Source organism: Podarcis liolepis, assembly GCF_965112155.1.
Source record: "Podarcis liolepis genome assembly, chromosome: 2".
Lineage (NCBI taxonomy): Eukaryota > Metazoa > Chordata > Lepidosauria > Squamata > Lacertidae > Podarcis > Podarcis liolepis.
The window spans coordinates 13656098-13673423 of NC_139555.1; the positions used below are offsets into that span (position 1 = coordinate 13656098).

Consider the following 17326-nt stretch of genomic DNA (forward strand, 5'->3'; position numbering starts at 1 on the left):
TGGGCTAAATGCAGTGGCGTAGCGTGGGTTGTCAGCACCCGGGGCAAGGCAAGTAATCTAACCCGTGGATTTTGCGCCCCCTAACCCTAACCCCCAGATGTTGCGCCCGGTGCGGCCAGCCCCCCCTGCACCCCCCACGCTACACCACTGGCTAAATGTATGAATACATAAGCAACGAATAATGAATGGCTCAAATAGTGGCTTAGGAATGAGACTTAACAGGAAAGAGTGTTGACTGGCTTATAGCTTAGGATCCAGTATCAAACAATATGCAAACTCATATAATACCAGTGGCTGGTTCTTGGAGCAAAAAGAGAGGCGTTAGAAACATTTCTTCTGGGGCTGATGGGGGGAGAAATTGTGAGAGCAGACCAAAGACTATTTCTGTATGCCACAGTTGTGGCAAGAACTTTATTAGCCCAAAAGTGGAAATTGCAAGAAATACCAACGATTGCGGAGTGGCAGGCAAAAATGATGGACTATGCAGAATTGGCAAAACTGACTTGCAGGATCAGGAATCAGGAGGACATAAAATTCCAGAGAGACTGGAGTAAATTTATTGATTAAATTAATAATCATTGTAAAAGTTTGAAGACACTAGCAGGACTGAAATAACTCCTACGACGTGGATTTTACAGTTTAAGTTACAAAAGTGAGCTATAAATTGGTAATAGAAAGATTGTTGAAGGGGGGGGAGGAAGTCTTAAGCTCGGCAGAGCATGGAAAGATTGGATTGGTGATGTAAATTGAAATTATTGTTTGATGAGAAAATGAATAAAAATTATATATATTTTTAAAAAATAGACCTGGAAATAAAGGGGGGGGGAGGGAATCACAACAGTGGACAGGAGAAGGATGCCGCAATCCACACACGCGGCAATTCTTCACTCACAATCACCTCCCATTGGGGTTGAAATATATGCACTTGTAAGTCACATGCAGTTGTGCTCCTTGAACTGTTCCCTGTAGGCAGTTCTGCAGCAGTCGAATGAAAAGGGACTTCTGCGATGGGCAGCAACAGGGCAGGATTATGGGATATAAGATGTAACTAACTCTCTGATCCAATTCCCTTTTGATATCCAGGCTCAGAATATAGTTATTAATATGTCAAAACGTTGCTCTTCAAATCTGACAAACTCAGTACAGTGGTACCTCGGGTTACATACGCTTCAGGTTACAGACGCTTCAGGTTACAGACTCCGCTAACCCAGAAATAGTACCTCGGGTTAAGAACTTTGCTTCAGGATGAGAACAGAAATCGTGCTCTGGCGGCGTGGCGGCAGCAGGAAGCCCCATTAGCTAAAGTGGTGCTTCAGGTTAAGAACAGTTCCAGGTTAAGAACGGACCTCCGGAACGAATTAAGTACGTAACCAGAGGTACCACTGTAATGCTATTAGTAGCCTTATTCACCATGCTTTCTTTTTGTCTCTATTTCTTTCCCACTTAGGGACTAGCTGGACGTTACCTCAAGCTAGACACCGCCATGGCCTGCCTCCACGAGACCCGCACACCTTCTCCATCCTTTGGCAGTTTCAACACCATCTTGACGGAGAGCTCCCTCCGCAAGTTGGACCCCGACGCCTCGGACTGCACCCCTGAGAAGGACCTGACGCCCACCCAGTGTGTGCTGAGAGATGTGCTGCCCATCGACGGGGGTGGAGGCGGGGGCAGTGGGCACAGCCCCAGTCCCAGCGAGGAGGCACACGACCAGTTTGCCAACAGCGTGTTGCAGCTCCACGAGAACGAAGCTGGCGGGGGAGGCGGGGCTGGCGCAGGGGCCGGCCCCGGGAACCCCGAGGTGCGGCCTACCCGTTACCACGCCGACCAAGTACGGATTCACTGCCACACGGGGAGCGGCTTCCTGGAAGGCCTGTTTGGTTGCCTCAAGCCTGTCTGGACCATGATTGGCAAGGCGTATTCCACTGAACACAAACAGCAACAGGAAGGTGAGGAGACAGTGGGGGGCATTAAAGGAATCTTAGTGTGATAGGAACAACAATGGAAGGGGGCAGAGTACATCCTTTGTGTGCAAGAAAGTCCTGGATTTGATCACCTATTTTTTTATTACAGTGGTGCCTCGCAAGACGAAAAGAATCCGTTCTGTGATTCTCTTCGTCTAGCGGTTTTTTCGTCTTGCGAAGCAAGCCCATTGACGGATTAGCGGATTAGCGCTATTAGCGGCTTTTAGCGGCTTATTGGCTTATCGGATCAGCAGATAAGCGGCTTAGCGGCTTAGAAAAAGGGAGGAGGGAAAAAAAACCGCAGGAACTCGCAAGACATTGTCATCTTGCGAAGCAAGCCCATAGGAAATTCGTTTTGCGAAGCACCTCCAAAACGGAAAACTCTTTCGTCTAGCGAGTTTTCCGTCTTGCGAGGCATTCGTCTTGCGGGGCACCACTGTATTATTTAAATATATTACTTTTTATTTTCTTACACCAGGGGTCTCCAAGCTTTCCTTGCCTCAGGCCAGTATCTCCAGCGACGATTGCGTGGCGGGCCAGAGGGTGGGGGAGTGTGTCCCCGTACGCATGCGCATATGCTATTTCCAGTGCACATTCGGGTTGGAGGAGGCCTGTGTGCATGCGCACAAGATATTTTCGGTGCTCCTCCAACCCGGAAGTGGGTCCTCACGCTGCACCGCGCCAGTAAGAGCGGGCGGCAGGGGTTGCTGCGGGCTGGATAAATGAGTCCCTTGGGCCTTATCCAGCCCCCGGACCATAGGTTGGTGACCCCTGGCATACACCATTCAAAGTGACTTACAGCAATAAGCAAGCAATAAAGGGACGCAGGTGGCACTGTAGGTTAAACCACAGAGTCTAGGACTTGCCGATCAGAAGGTCAGCGGTTCGAATCCCTGCGACGGGGTGAGCTCCCGTTGCTCGGTCCCTGCTCCTGCCAACCTAGCAGTTCGAAAGCACAAAGTGCAAGTAGATAAATAGGTACCGCTCCGGCAGGAAGGTAAACAGCGTTTCCGTGTGCTGCTATGGTTTCACCAGAAGCGGCTTAGTCATGCTGGCCACAAGACCCGGAAACTGTACGCCGGCTCCCTCGGCCAATAAAGCGAGATGAACGCCGCAGTCCCAGAGTCGGTCACGACTGGGCCTAATGGTCAGGGGTCCCTTTACCTTTACCTTTAAGCCACTTTCCTGCATCCCAGGTTTGTTCAACCATGCAGTTGTGAAGCTAATAGCTCCTCCAGATGACCTGTTTATCGAGCATTCATCCTGATTTGCTTGCACAAAGTTTACATGGTGGTTAGATTATATCTGGTCTTTATTGCACATTCGTTCCGATTTGTTTGTGGGGTGGTTAATGCAACAATGAGCATTCATCCTGATTTTCTTGTGGGGTGTTTGCAAATTTTCCTGATAGTTCATCTCACACTTTTCTGTACATTCCTCCTCAACTGCAAAAAGTATGGGATTTTTTTGGTTTGATTTTGAAAAGCAGATTTGTAGCTCCAGAGTGACACGGCCGTTTAAGAATGCACTTTAAAGGTGGGAACCTAAAGTTTGGCGGGTGCCTGAATTTGTCCCACAAATTACTGGCAATCTGAAAGTGCCCTAAATCAGATGTGGTGGCAGCAGGGATGTTATGCACCACTTTGGCCAGAGGCCATTCGTCTGCCCTGTGATCTTTCTGGCACATTCCTGCCCAGACAAACACGGCAACGCCAATCTCTCGGGTGGCATCTGTGCCCAGGCGTGGCTCCGGCCAGCTTCACTGGTTATATAACTTGAGATGCAAAGTGCATCCCTGGGAGAATCAGTCTCCATCCTGGGGACACATTCAGTGGTCAGGGATAGCTGCAATGCGCTCTACCTGGGATTGCCTTAGAGACGGCGGCTGATCCAGAACGCAGCCATTAGACTCTTAATGTTTTCTAGCCAAAGGGGTCGCGTTGCATACTTCTCTCCTGAAAAGATCTGCACTATTTGCCAGTTTGCTTCTGGGCCCAAGTCAAAGTGCTGTTTTCGACCACTTCAGTTCTGCAAATACAAAGAACTGCAGGGAGAAGGAACATCCTCTAGCAGCATGTGCCTAGCCAATGTAATATAGATTGGGTGCGTGCACCTGCCAAGATGGGTTTTGTTACAAATCCCGCGGGGAGATTTTTCCATCCCAGACCAGTGGCGTAGCGTGGGTTGTCAGCACCCGGGGCAAGGCAAGTAATTTGTGCCCCCTAACCCATGGATTTGCACCCCCTAACCCGTGGATTTGCGCCCCCTAACCCTAACCCCCAGATGTTGCGCCCGGTGCGGCCGGCCCCCCCTGCACCCCCCACGCTACGCCACTGCCCCAGACGGCAATTGTGGTAGGTGTTGCTTACTTGAATTCATTCTCAATACTCCAGGCTTGTTTAGCAGGGCAGCTTAACCCTTTCCTTACGGTGAGGTGCGTTGGTTGCTTACCATGCAAATAGATGTGAGGTGAGGAACAGGATTGGATGAATGGCTGCTGATGTCACTCATTGGGATTAACACGCCTCCATAAATAGGAAGCTGCCTTATACCGAGTCAGGCCATTGGTCAGTCTAGCTCAGGCCTACAATGACTGGCAGATGCTCGCTACCTGAAGATGCTGGGGTTTAAATCTGGGACCTTTTGCATGCAGATCAGATGATCTACTGCTGAGCTACACCCCTACATCCGGGAAGAGCACTGCCATGCAGCTTATAGATGGAAGAGGCGTATGGGGATCCCCTTACAGAATCCCCCAAGCAAAGGCTTACCTTTCCTTGCCTCTCAGTTTTCTGATGATGCCTCTTCCCATTGGCTCCCCCTGCTCTAGAGTCTGCCAGTTGTGGCCTCCCCTGGCCTCGCAGCTTTGTGAGCTGGCAACCCTAAGGACTAAAAAGTATTGAGTAGGGTGGGTGTTGGGCATTTCACCTGTTGATGACCTCACACCATCCAAGTGAATGTGGACCATCCTTTTATTACGATGCTGGCGTGTGTGTTCATACACAAGGGGTCATCAGCCCATTTTCTCTCACCTGTGGTCTTCTGAAACAAATAGGACAGGTATTTCCAGCTGTTACAACTGAATGACTCTTACATGCAGTGGTACCTTGGTACTCGAACAGCTTGGCTCCCAAACATATCGGCTCCCAAACGCCGCAAACCCAGAAGTAAGTTCTGGTTTGCAAAAGTTTTTTAGAAGCCGAATATTCGACGCGGCTTCCGCTTGAGTGCAGGAAGCTCCTGCAGCCAATTGGAAGCCGCGACTTGGTTTTCGAATGGTTTCGGGAGTTGAACGGACTCCCAGAATGGATTACGTTCGAGAACCAAGGTACCACTGTACTTCCTCCTCCTTTGAAAACACGTGGATGGGTCTGGACAATTTCCAGGCTCAAAATGCAGAATCAAGTCCCACATTTCCCTCCCTCTGATCCTTTTCCTTTTGCTCCCCCAGCTACACTGGAGCTACCTTTCCGTGACCAGTTCATGCATAGCTGGGATTTAAATGGCCCCATGAGGTGGGCAGGGGGCAACTGCCTGGGGAGAAGCAAAGAGCTGTGAGGAGCATTGGCCCATGAGGCAAGGGGAGGTGACCACCTCAGGGGGCAGGATCCACAGGGGCAGCAGATCCCCATGTAGATATTTATTCCCCCTTTGTTCCTGATGTAGGGAACTGTTCCTTGGCAGGGTGGGCGGGCACCATTTTGTGGTTCTACACAGGTGCCAAAATGTATTGGACTGGGCAGCGCTCCATCACAGGGACATAGGAACCTGCTCTACAGAGTCAGGCTGTTGGTCCTTCTAGCTCAGAATTGTCAACACTGACTGGCAATAGCTCTCTCTCTCTCTCTCTCTCTCTCACACACACACACACACACACACAGAGAGAGAGAGAGAGAGAGAGAGAGAGATTCTACAATTTCCCTACACATTGGCCTCACACTTTCAAGCTATCTTCACTGCCATGAGGAATAGAAACTCGGTTTGAGTACCGTATTTTTCGCCCTATAGGACACACTTTTTCCTCTCCAAAAATGAAGGGGAAATGTGCGTCCTATGGGGCAAATGCAGGCTTTCGCTGAAGCCTGGAGAGCAAGAGGGGTCGGTGCGCACCGACCCCTCTCGCTCTCCAGGCTTTGCGCAGCTCTCCGCAAGCCATGGGAGCCCGCGCCAGGCTCCCGCGGCTTGCGGAGAGTTGCCTGCATGCTGAAGCCTGGGCGCACTGAACTCAGCATGCCCAGACTTTGCGCAGCTCTCTGCAAAGCGTGGGAGCCCGGCGCTGGGCTCCCACGGCTTGCGGAGAGTTGCCTGTTCTGGGGGCTGGGGTCAGGGGAATACATTTTATTTCCCCCCCAAAAAACTAGGTGCACCTTATGGGACGGTGCGTCCTATAGGGCAAAAAATACGGTATTATTTTTTAACCAAGAGCTGAGGTTCTCAGAATACTGAATGTTACGTCTCTGCCGTGTTTCCGTTTGCCCTTTTAATACACGTTTGCTTTCGTGATTCCTACATGAGGGATATGTCTCCCTCAAGCCCTGTGGTCTTGGCGGAAGGAGTGATCCATGCTGGTAGAGAGTCTGCCTTCCTCCTCCTCCTCCTCCTTCTTCCCTTGAACGGTTGTCGACAGCCACCTTCTCTCCCTCCCAAATGCAGACCCCTGGGAGGTGCCCTTCGAAGAGATCATGGACCTGCAGTGGGTGGGCAGTGGGGCCCAAGGCGCTGTCTTCCTGGGACGCTTCCATGGGGAGGAGGTGGCCGTCAAGAAGGTGCGAGACCTCAAGGAGACAGACATCAAGCACCTGCGGAAACTGAAGCACCCCAACATCATCACCTTCAAGTGAGTGTGGGATCTGGGTGATGGGGGGGTGACCTGCCGGCTTCCAGGAGGACAGTGCCCAAGTGTGGTGTGGAAGTTGCCTTTTCCAAGCAATAGACCCTCCTCCTGTTGGGTTGTTCACCTGCTCACCTTCGCTGGGCACAAGCCATCTTTCCCATGAGAGCATATAGCTACCTGTGTGTGTGCTTGGTTCAGCCTTCTGCAACTTGGTGCCCACCAGAGAATTTATATGAAGAGTGTTTATGAAAGTGTTTGCTACTGCCCTGTCATACAATATCAGAGCATTACACAACAATATACATTCAGGTAGGTAGCCGTGTTGGTCTGACGCAGTCAGAAGCAGCTGAGAGACCAACTAAGTTTGTTCTTGGTATAAGCTTTCGTGTGCATGCACTTCTGAAGAAGTGTGTATCTGAAGAAGTGTGCATGCACACGAAAGCTTATACCAAGAAGAAACTTAGCTGATCTCTAAGGTGCTACTGGGCAATTTTATATATATATAACAATATACAGTTATATATATACATTAATAAGGACGTGGGTGGCACTGTGGGTGAAACCTCAGTGCCTAGGACTTGCCGATCGTAAGGTCGGCGGTTCGAATCCCCGCAACGGGTGAGCTCCCATCGTTCGGTCCCAGCTCCTGTCAACCTAGCAGTTCAAAAGCACTCCTAAGTGCAAGTAGATAAATAGGGACCACTTTATAGCGGGAAGGTAAACGGCGTTTCCGTGTGCGGCGCTGGCTCGCCAGATGCAGCTTCGTCATGCTGGCCACGTGACCCGAAAGTGTCTTCGGACAGCGCCGGCTCACGGCCTCTTGAGCGAGATGAGTGCGCAACCCTAGAGTCAGTCACGACTGGCCTTCGGGCAGGGGTAGCTTTACCTTTTTATATACATAAAACAATAAACATTAAAAGCAGGACAGAATATGTTAGGTCCCTTGATTTCAGTAGGTCTGCTCTGAGTAAGACTTAGGTTTGTTGTTGTTGTTATTTTACTTATACTCACTCATCTGGCCAGGCCTCCCCTGCCACTCTGGGCAGCTTCCAACAGAATAGTAAAAACACAATAAAACATCAAACATTAAAACCTCCCTAAACAGGGCTGCCTTCTAAAAGTCTTCTAAAAGTCAGATAGTTGCTTATTTCCTTGACATCTGATGGGAGGGCGTTCCACAGGGCGGGTGCCACCACCGAGAAGGCCCTCTGCCTGGTTCCCTGTAACTTCACTTCTCACAGCGAGGGAACCACCAGAAGGCCCTCGGCACTGGACCTCAGTGTCTGGGCTGAATGATGGGGGTGGAGACGCTCCATCAGGTATACTGGGCTGAGGTTGTTTAGGGCTTTAGGGCCACCCTTTGACTTCTGCATGACGGGAATATCATAGAATTGTAGCTGGAAGGAACAGTAAGGGTGATCTAGTCCAACCCATGCAATGCAGAAATCACAGCTAAATAATCCCTGATAGATGGCCATCCAAACTCTGCTTTAAAATCTCCAATGAAGGAGACTCTGTCTGCCATATGAAGGTAAAAATTGCATCTGTTGGCCTTTGACCACTCCTTCTTTTGCTTCTGGCCCCACCCACCACTGGCCTGCGGCCTCCAAGAGGTTGCACACAAGGAAATATGGCCCTTGGACTTAGGGTTGTTGTTGTTGTTGCCCTAGTCCTGCGATAAAGCTTACAGAATTCTGTATCCCTGCTCTGTGTTATGCTGAGCACTGCTTAACTGCGTGTTCCTGCTGGCCTCTAACATGCCCTGCAGTGGTAGCGTGGGTTGTCAGCACCCGGAGCAAGGCAAGTAATTTGTGCCCCCTAACCCGTGGATTTGCGCCCCCTAACCCTAACCCCCAGATGTTGCACCCGGTGCGCCCAGCCCCCCCTGCACCCCCCACGCTACGCCACTGATGCCCTGTGCTTCTTCCTTCCTCTTAGGGGTGTTTGCACCCAGGCCCCCTGCTACTGCATCATCATGGAGTTCTGTGCCCAGGGACAGCTGTACGAAGTGCTGCGTGCCGGGCGCAAGGTCACCCCCTCGCTGCTGGTCGACTGGTCCATGGGCATTGCCGGCGGCATGAATTATCTGCACCTGCATAAGATCATCCACCGTGACCTCAAGTCACCCAAGTAAGAAGGGGAGGGGGCAGACTTACAGTGGGGAGACGTGGCTGGGAGTTACCGGGGGACAGTGAGCACCAGGGCTGGGGGATATCTGGTTTTACGGAAACACCGCTAAGAGAGGAGGGAGAAAGGTTGTTTTCTGCTGCTCCAGAGAAGCGGACACGGAGCAATGGCTCCAAACTACAAGAAAGAAGATTCCACCTAAACATTAGGAAGAACTTCCTGACAGTAAGAGCTGTTCGACAGTGGAATTTGCTGCCAAGGAGTGTGGTGGAGTCTCCTTCTTTGGAGGTCTTTAAGCAGAGGCTTGACAACCATATGTCAGGAGTGCTCTGATGGTGTTTCCTGCTTGGCAGGGGGTTGGACTCGATGGCCCTTGTGGTCTCTTCCAACTCTATGATTCTATGATTCTATGACTGCGTTCATGGAAGACCATCTTACTCGGCCACGAGTGATCGCCAAGAAAGAGAGAGAGGAAGAGAGGTTTTGGGTATTGCAATATGTCACCAACTAAACATTGCAATATACCAATACAGTGGTACCTCGAGTTACATACCCTTCAGGTTACAGACACTTCAGGTTACATACGCTTCAGGTTACAGACTCCACTAACCCAGAAATAGTACCTCAGGTTAAGAACTTTGTTTCAGGATGAGAACAGAAATCTTGCTCTGGCGGTGCGGCGGCAGCGGGAGGCCCTATTAGCTAAAGTGGTGCTTCAGGTTAAGAACAGTTTCAGGTTAAGAACGGACCTCCGGAATGAATTAAGTACTTAACCCGAGGCACCACTGTATATCACAATGTATGAAATAAGGATGAAACTATGTAAAAGTGAACAGGAGGGCTGGGCAATATCTGGTTTTTAACATCATGCTAAAGATCGTGATATATTGATATATCACAATGTCCGAAATAAGGGGAAGGACAGTCTGACTGAGCTATGCACATAGGTAGAGGCTTTGCTGGCTTCATGGTTTTCCCCACATTGTGATTTTTGCATAGCATGCACAAGCACATCGTAATATGTGATATATCGCCAAGTCAAAACCTCTGCAAGCAATATCACGACACGGACTTCAATCACAAGATGGGATTAGGGTACCAGGTCAGAATCAGCACTGCTTTTAAAGTGGCAATAGGACTAGGACTTTCAACATGTCACGGTTGCAAGGGGCAGTATGTATTCTGCCTCCCTGCCAAATTACCAGCAAGGTAATCCAGATTCTTTGTCTAGACTCTAGAGCATAGAACCATTGAATTGTAGAGTTGGAAGGGACCCGGGGGTCATCTAGTCCAGCCCCATGTGGAGGAGCAGTCTAGAACCAGAATGCTTCTCCTTTCCTTAGAAAGGAAGTTATCCTCTTGCTGTGCTCCCCCTGCTGGCTGCTGAGAGCATGACTTCTCTTTCTTTTTTTCCTTGGTCATGTGCACGGTGGGAAGATCAACACTTCAGTGCCTCATGCTTCTTCTCTGCTCTCCCTTCCCCACCCACCCAATAGCATGTTGATCACTTACGATGATGTGGTGAAGATCTCTGACTTTGGCACCTCCAAAGAGCTCAGTGACAAGAGCACCAAGATGTCCTTCGCCGGAACGGTGGCCTGGATGGCCCCAGAAGTCATTCGGAATGAGCCTGTCTCTGAGAAGGTTGACATCTGGTGAGGAGATGGGCCTGCCCAGAATAGGGGAGGTGTGGGAAGAGGGAGGGATCAGGGCTCGGTAGGCCACAAGAACACAAACACACCCAGACACAGAAATGTGAAGGCAGCCATCGTGGAAATGGAGACTTTCTCAGCAGCTCCCCAACCCTCTGCAACAGGACCGGGAGAAATCCTCCCTCATCCATCAAGCTTGTTGGTGACCTTGGGCCACCCACTACCTCTCAGCCTAATCTACCTCACAGGCTTGTTGTGAAGATATAAACATGGACAGGGGTTGGGGGAGCCATGTGCTCTGGCTTGAGCTCGTTGGGTGTGAATGCAGTTTAATTGAATCATTGTGAGGCGATTAAAATCCAACGCAAAGAATAAAATACAAGGAAGGGAGATGGGGACCACTCAATGGAACTGCTTCCAAGAGTGGAACAAGAGGATTTAAAAATTCAGGTCGCACCCCAAGTGCCAATCTGAAGAGGAAAATCTCCCATCCCAGAGAGGTGACAGGGGAGGACCCAGAACAGGGGCAGAGACCCAAAGGCTCTCCAGACTCCTGTTCATCTTCGAATGTTGGCCATTCTGGCTGGGGCTGCTGGGAGCTGAAGTCCAGCAATATCTGGAGCCAGTGTGGGGTAGTGGATAAGAGCTGTAGTCTCATAATCTGGGGAACCAGGTTCACTTCCCCGCTCCTCCGCATGCAGCTGCTGGGTGACCTTGGGCTAGTCACACTTCTCTGAAGTCTCTCAGCCCCACTCACCTCACAGTGTTTGTTGTGGGGGAGGAAGGGAAAGGAGAATGTTAGCTGCTTTGAGAATCTTTAAAGGGAGTGAAAGGCCGGATATCAAATCCAAACTCCTCCTCCTCCTCTGAAGGATTCCAGCTTCCACATCCATGTTCTGGAACATGTCCCCATCAACCAAAAGTCCAGATAATATGTGATACAGAGCTGAGCCTTCAGATCTGTGTGCATTGTGCATGTGTTCATGTTCCATATGGGCAAAGACACCCTTGAATTTTCATATTCTAGCATCCTCCTTCACAAATATACAGTACACATCTATATTGCACATAGTCCAGAAATTGGCAATCTGTGCTGAACACTTCCTGCTCCCCACGGCTGCCATATTTAGATGGCATCTGTGCAGGCAGGAATTGTCTTTATGTTCTTTTGCTATAGCAACTAATAAACATAGGCATTTAAAAAGAAGACGAACCCAAACATTTATTGATTGACATTTATATAACCAATTTTTCTGCTAGGCAGAAAAACCAGGCAGTTAAACAACAACAGCCTGCAATTTAACAGACGAGATACAGAATGGGAATGCAAGTGTGGAAATCAGTAGACTTGACTACTGCCTGAGGCATTTTTGTGAGGGGAGGGGAGCTGAATGGCAGACAGACCTGACCAACATGGCTGATGGAAGGGGTCTTGCTGTCTGGCCTCTCCCTCTCAAGCAGCCAGGGGGTATAACAACTGCTTGGGGCGGGGGGAATAATCTACCTGGTTTGGTGAAAATACCACACCTCACCCTTTTCAGGGGCCATTGGAAGAAAGAGACACCACAAGATATCATGGGGAAATATCATTTCTCAGTTAATTTACATTTTAACTTGTCTATTTAGTTTGGGTAACTTCTTGAGGAAGAGCAGAATTAAAATGCTAGATGATTCTACCACACAAAATTAGACTGGAAGAAGAGGGAGGAATGCAGAGGAAGGTGTGAGGGTTTTCTACGTTCTCTATCCTGGGATGGCCAACAGGTAGACCCCTCCCACACACTCCAAAAAAGCTCAACAACTTTGTTGTTGTTTAGTCGTTTAGTCATGTCTGACTCTTCGTGACCCCATGGACCAGAGCACGCCAGGCACTCCTGTCTTCCACTGCCTCCCACAGTTTGGTCAAACTCATGTTGGTAGCTTCGAGAACACTGTCCAACCATCTCGTCCTCTGTCGTCCCCTTCTCCTTGTGCCCTCCATCTTTCCCAACATCAGGGTCTTTTCCAGGGGGTCTTCTGATGAGGTGGCCAAAGTATTGGAGCCTCAGCTTCAGGATCTGTCCTTCCAGTGAGCACTCAGGGCTGATTTCCTTCAGAATGGATAGGTTTGATCTTCTTGCCGTCCATGGGACTCTCAAGAGTCTCCTCCAGCACCACAGTTCAAAAGCATCAATTCTTGGAAAACTGCTGCAGAGTTTTGTGGAAATGGGAACAGAATGCAGTCAGTTGCTACATGCCAGATGGGCTCTGAGATTTAATTTCCCCACCACAGGTCCTTTGGAGTCGTCCTCTGGGAGTTGCTGACGGGAGAGATTCCTTACAAGGATGTGGACTCCTCCGCCATCATCTGGGGGGTGGGCAGCAACAGCCTCCACCTTCCTGTTCCCACCAGCTGCCCTGACGGTTTCAAGATCCTGCTAAGACAGTGCTGGTAAGTCCGTGAGATGCAAAAAAGAGTGAGAAAAGCCCAGACGCCTCTCTCTGCATCAGGAGTGAGAACCTGGAACCTAGATGTGTGACTCTCCCCACCCAAATCACTGAATATTATACACAGCTAAGTCATTTTTGGAGACTCGCTGGCAGGCCAGTGAAAGGCACCTGTGTGTCGTTGTGCTCTGTGGGATGCTGTTCGTGCAGGATGGTGCTTGAACACTGAGGTTCAGCTCCGAGGGCCATCTGGCAGTTCCCTCCCTGTGAGCAGTGAGGTTACAGGGAACCAGGCAGAGGGCCTTCTCGGTGGTGGCGCCTGCCCTGTGGAATGCCCTCCCATCAGATGTCAAGGAAATAGACAACTACCTGACTTTTAGAAGACATCTGAAGGCAGCCCTGTTTACGACAGTTTTTAACGTTTGATGTTTTATTGTGTTTTTAATATTCTGTCTGGGAGCCGCCCAGAGTGGCTGGGGAAACCCGGCCAGATGGGTGGGGTATAAATAATATTTTTTTATTATCATGTGTTGTGTTGTCAAATGTTGCCAGTGTGTCATGTGCAAACATTTCCGTCCCACTGCCAGAACTGTGTGGCACACACTTCACACAAGGAGAAGAACATCTGGCCATGGGGAGGATTGGGGCAGAATCTTCCTCCATATTTATTTACCTCAGATATGTAGCAATCAGAATATCACCGGAGGCATTTTATTATTTATTTATTTATTTATTTATTTAATTTTTATTACATTTTTCAAAAAATAGAAGCTAAACAAAGAAAAACAAAGAACAATACATAACACTGTAAACACACTTATATACATATTTTCCAAAATGAAAACTAATAAAAAATAATAAAAGGAAAGGAAAGGAAAAATAAAAGATATAAAGAAAAAAACTAAAGAAAAAAATACTTTTCATAGCCTGGAATATTACCAAATTCTTGCTTCAAATACTGCAAGATATAAATCTTAGTTAAAATATTATAAAATACTTCCACCGCATTCCACCACACGACTCTTAGTTATCTTCCTCACATTTACATCTGTTCTTCAATCATTTCCCTTCCTTCGATTCTTTCATAATCTATCAAATCTTTATGTTCTCTGTATTCTTCACAAGCTTAGTCTAGATGCAACCAAACTTTCGTATTTGAGCCCTGCTTGTATAAATAATCATTTAAACATTTCCATTGTTTCGGAATTAAAATTTTTGACCTATGCCTTATTTAATCCGTCAATTTTAGCAAAAATAGGAAGCATTTATTTTTATTTTAAAGATGTAGCTATCACCCTGTGCTGCACAAAATTCCCTGATGGGAACCCAGAAATGAGCATGGTAGTGGCTCCCTTTGCAATAGCCGCAGCAAATTTGGGGGGAAATTACCTTCTGCAGGCAAAGCAGATAGCCTACTGAGCGGTGGTTCTGCTGACTGATGCCTTCCATCTATGGAGGGACACCAATTGCATGCTACCTCCAGTTCCCCATTCCATTCCTGCATGCCATCAAATACAACCAAGTACAGTGGTGCCCCGCAAGACGAATGCCTCGCAAGACGCAAGACGGAAAACTCGCTAGACGAAAGAGTTTTCCATTTTGGAGGTGCTTCGCAAAACGAATTTCCTATGGGCTTGCTTCGCAAGATGACAATGTCTTGCAAGTTCCTGCTGGGGTTCCCCCCCCCTTTTTCTAAGCCACTAATCCGCTTATCAGCTGATCCGATCAGCAGATAAGCCGCTAAAAGCCACTAATAGCGCTAATCTGCTAATCCGTCAATGGGCTTGCTTCGCAAGACGAAAAAACCGCTAGACGAAGAATCACAGAACGGATTCTTTTCGTCTTGCGAGGCACCACTGTACTCAGGGAGAGCCGCCTGGGCAGAGGCTTACCATTAGCTCATGTCCACACCAGCTCCATCCGTCTGTTTCTCTCCATCCAGGAACAGCAAACCTCGGAACCGACCCTCCTTCCGCCAGATCCTGCTCCACCTTGACATCGCGTCCGCCGATGTGCTGTCTACACCGCAAGAGACCTACTTCAAATCCCAGGTGGGTGTTGTTGGGCCAGTGCCTTTCTTCCAGCCCCCCATTGGGGGTCACAGTCACTTCCTCTCCATTTTCCTTGTAGAGGTTATTATGGAGCTTTCCTCTCTCTTTCTCACCAGCCTATGTGTTGTTTTATTTATTTGCCATAGTTACCATATTTTTCGCTCTACAGGACACACGTTTTCTGCTCCAAAAATTAAGGGGAAATGTGTGCGCGTCTTATGGAGCGAATGCAGGCTCCATGGCTTCAGCGAAAGCAACATGAAGCCTCCAAAGAGCAGCGGGAGTGCTCCCGCCGTGCTCCAGAGGCTTTGGGCGGCTATCCCTGAAGCCTCCGGAGTGCAGGGGGAGCTGCCGCTGCGCTCCAGAGGCTTCGCGTTGCTTTCACTAAAGCCAGGAGAGCAAGATCCCTCTTGCTCTCCAGGCTTCGCTTCGCTGGAGAGGCGCTGCGCAGCTTTCCCTCTCTGAGCAGCGCGCCTTCAGCGAAGCGGGAGGAGAAATGGAAGGGCCTCCGTTTATCCTGCCGCTTTGCTGAAGGGGCGCTGCACAGAGAGGGAGAGATTCCCCCCCCCCCCGTTCTCCCCCTCTAAAACTAGGTGCGTCATATGGTTCGGTGCGTCCTGTAGAGCGAAAAATACGCTATTTCTCTGTAGATTCATGATGGTGTACAGGGTTCTCCCCTCCATCTTATCCTTGCCTTGTGAGATAAGTTAGGTGTAGGTTTGGGTGACTGGCCCAAGGTCACTCGCTGAATTTCGTGGCTGGATTTGGGTTTGAAGCTAGGTCCCCCTCTGACACTCTTAGCCAGGGCGGGGGAACCTCGGCCCCGTGGGCCAAATGAGGCCTCTCTGTTTGGCATTGGAACTCTCTCCAGGCCACAGCCCTTATTGGCCCTGCATCACCCACTCCTTGAGTGTGTTTACTTGGCTGGAACAGGTCCTTGAATGCCTCTTTGCTTGCCTGAACAAGGGATAGAGAGAGGTGCATGTAGAAACTAGCCTACTGGACCAAGGGAAAATTGATCTCAGCATGCAGGCCCTGGAAGGTTGTTGTTGTTTATTCATTTATTTATTAAATGTCTATATCATCTTTCATCCTGCATTACACCATTCTTGTGGGCATATCTGTCTGTTTCGAGAGGCAATGGATTACTTCTGCATAAGTAGCGCCAGAGTTACCTCTTGGGGCACAAGCCTGGGCAATATGTGTGGAGGTCTTGGGATGCCCAGATGAAAAGACCCACCCCCCTCACAGCCTCACTGATGTGGTTCAAGCAGAGCAAGACATTTAGCCATCCAGCCTATGCTTAAAAACCCCAAGGAGAGTCCACAACCTCTAGAGCAGTGGTCCTCAGATGTTGTTGGACTACAACTCCCATCATCCCTGAGCTCTGGCCTTGCTAGCTAGGGGTGATGGGAGTTGTAGTTCAACATCTGGGGACCCACAGGTTGAGAGAGGCTGCTCTAGAGGGAGACCATTCCACTGTCGAACAGCTCTTACTGTCCGAAAGTTCTTCCCCATGTTTAGTTGGAATCTCCTTTCTTGTAACTTGAAGCCATTGGTTTGAGTCCTACCCTCCAGAGCAGGAGAAAACAAGCTTGCTGCATCTTCCATGGGACAGCCCTTGAGATATTTGAAGATCATATATTAAGGTTGCATAGAGTAGACCTGGTGAGGCACTATTATCTCAAACAATACATTCTAGGACTGTCTAGCGACATAGCACCAACACAAACGCATTGCAGCCCTCCTCGCCAATGCATCTGAAACCAGTGGCATGCAGGGGGGGCATTGGGGTGGGGGTTGCATGCATGTTCCTATCTTCTGCCCATGGACACAGTGCAGTGTTTCCTTGCTCAGGCATTTGAACTCTGCCAGAAGACCAAAGCCGTGTCGCTTCTTGTTTTCCATTACAGTGGTGCCCGGCAAGACGAATGCCTCGCAAGACGGAAAACTCGCTAGACAAAAGAGTATTCCGTTTTGGAGGTGCTTCGCAAAACGAATTTCCTATGGGCTTGCTTCGCAAGACAATGCCTTGCGAGTTCCTGCGGGTTCCCCCCTTTTTTCTAAGCTGCTAAGCCGCTTATCAGCTGATCCGATAAGCCAATAAGCCGCTAAAAGCCGCTAATAGCGCTAATCCGCTAATCCATCAATGGGCTTGCTTCACAAGACGAAAAAACCGCTAGACGAAGAGAATCACAGAACGGATTCTTTTCGTCTTGCGAGGCACCACTGTAGTTTCAGCTGTGTATGTTCAGAATCCAGGAGAGAAGCTTA

General features: G+C 49.3%; 1 protein-coding gene across 1 annotated transcript in view; it reads left to right on the forward strand.

The window, feature by feature from the left end:
* MAP3K12 (mitogen-activated protein kinase kinase kinase 12) overlaps window positions 1-17326 on the forward strand; it is a 110078-nt gene that overhangs the window by 75855 nt on the left and 16897 nt on the right. The window contains exons 2-7 of the mRNA XM_083489943.1: window positions 1448-1946; window positions 6615-6798; window positions 8734-8925; window positions 10419-10577; window positions 12847-13005; window positions 14944-15052. Of these exons, the coding sequence (XP_083346069.1) occupies window positions 1484-1946; window positions 6615-6798; window positions 8734-8925; window positions 10419-10577; window positions 12847-13005; window positions 14944-15052 (1266 nt within the window). The 5' untranslated portion in view covers window positions 1448-1483. The remainder of the gene's footprint in view (window positions 1-1447; window positions 1947-6614; window positions 6799-8733; window positions 8926-10418; window positions 10578-12846; window positions 13006-14943; window positions 15053-17326) is intronic.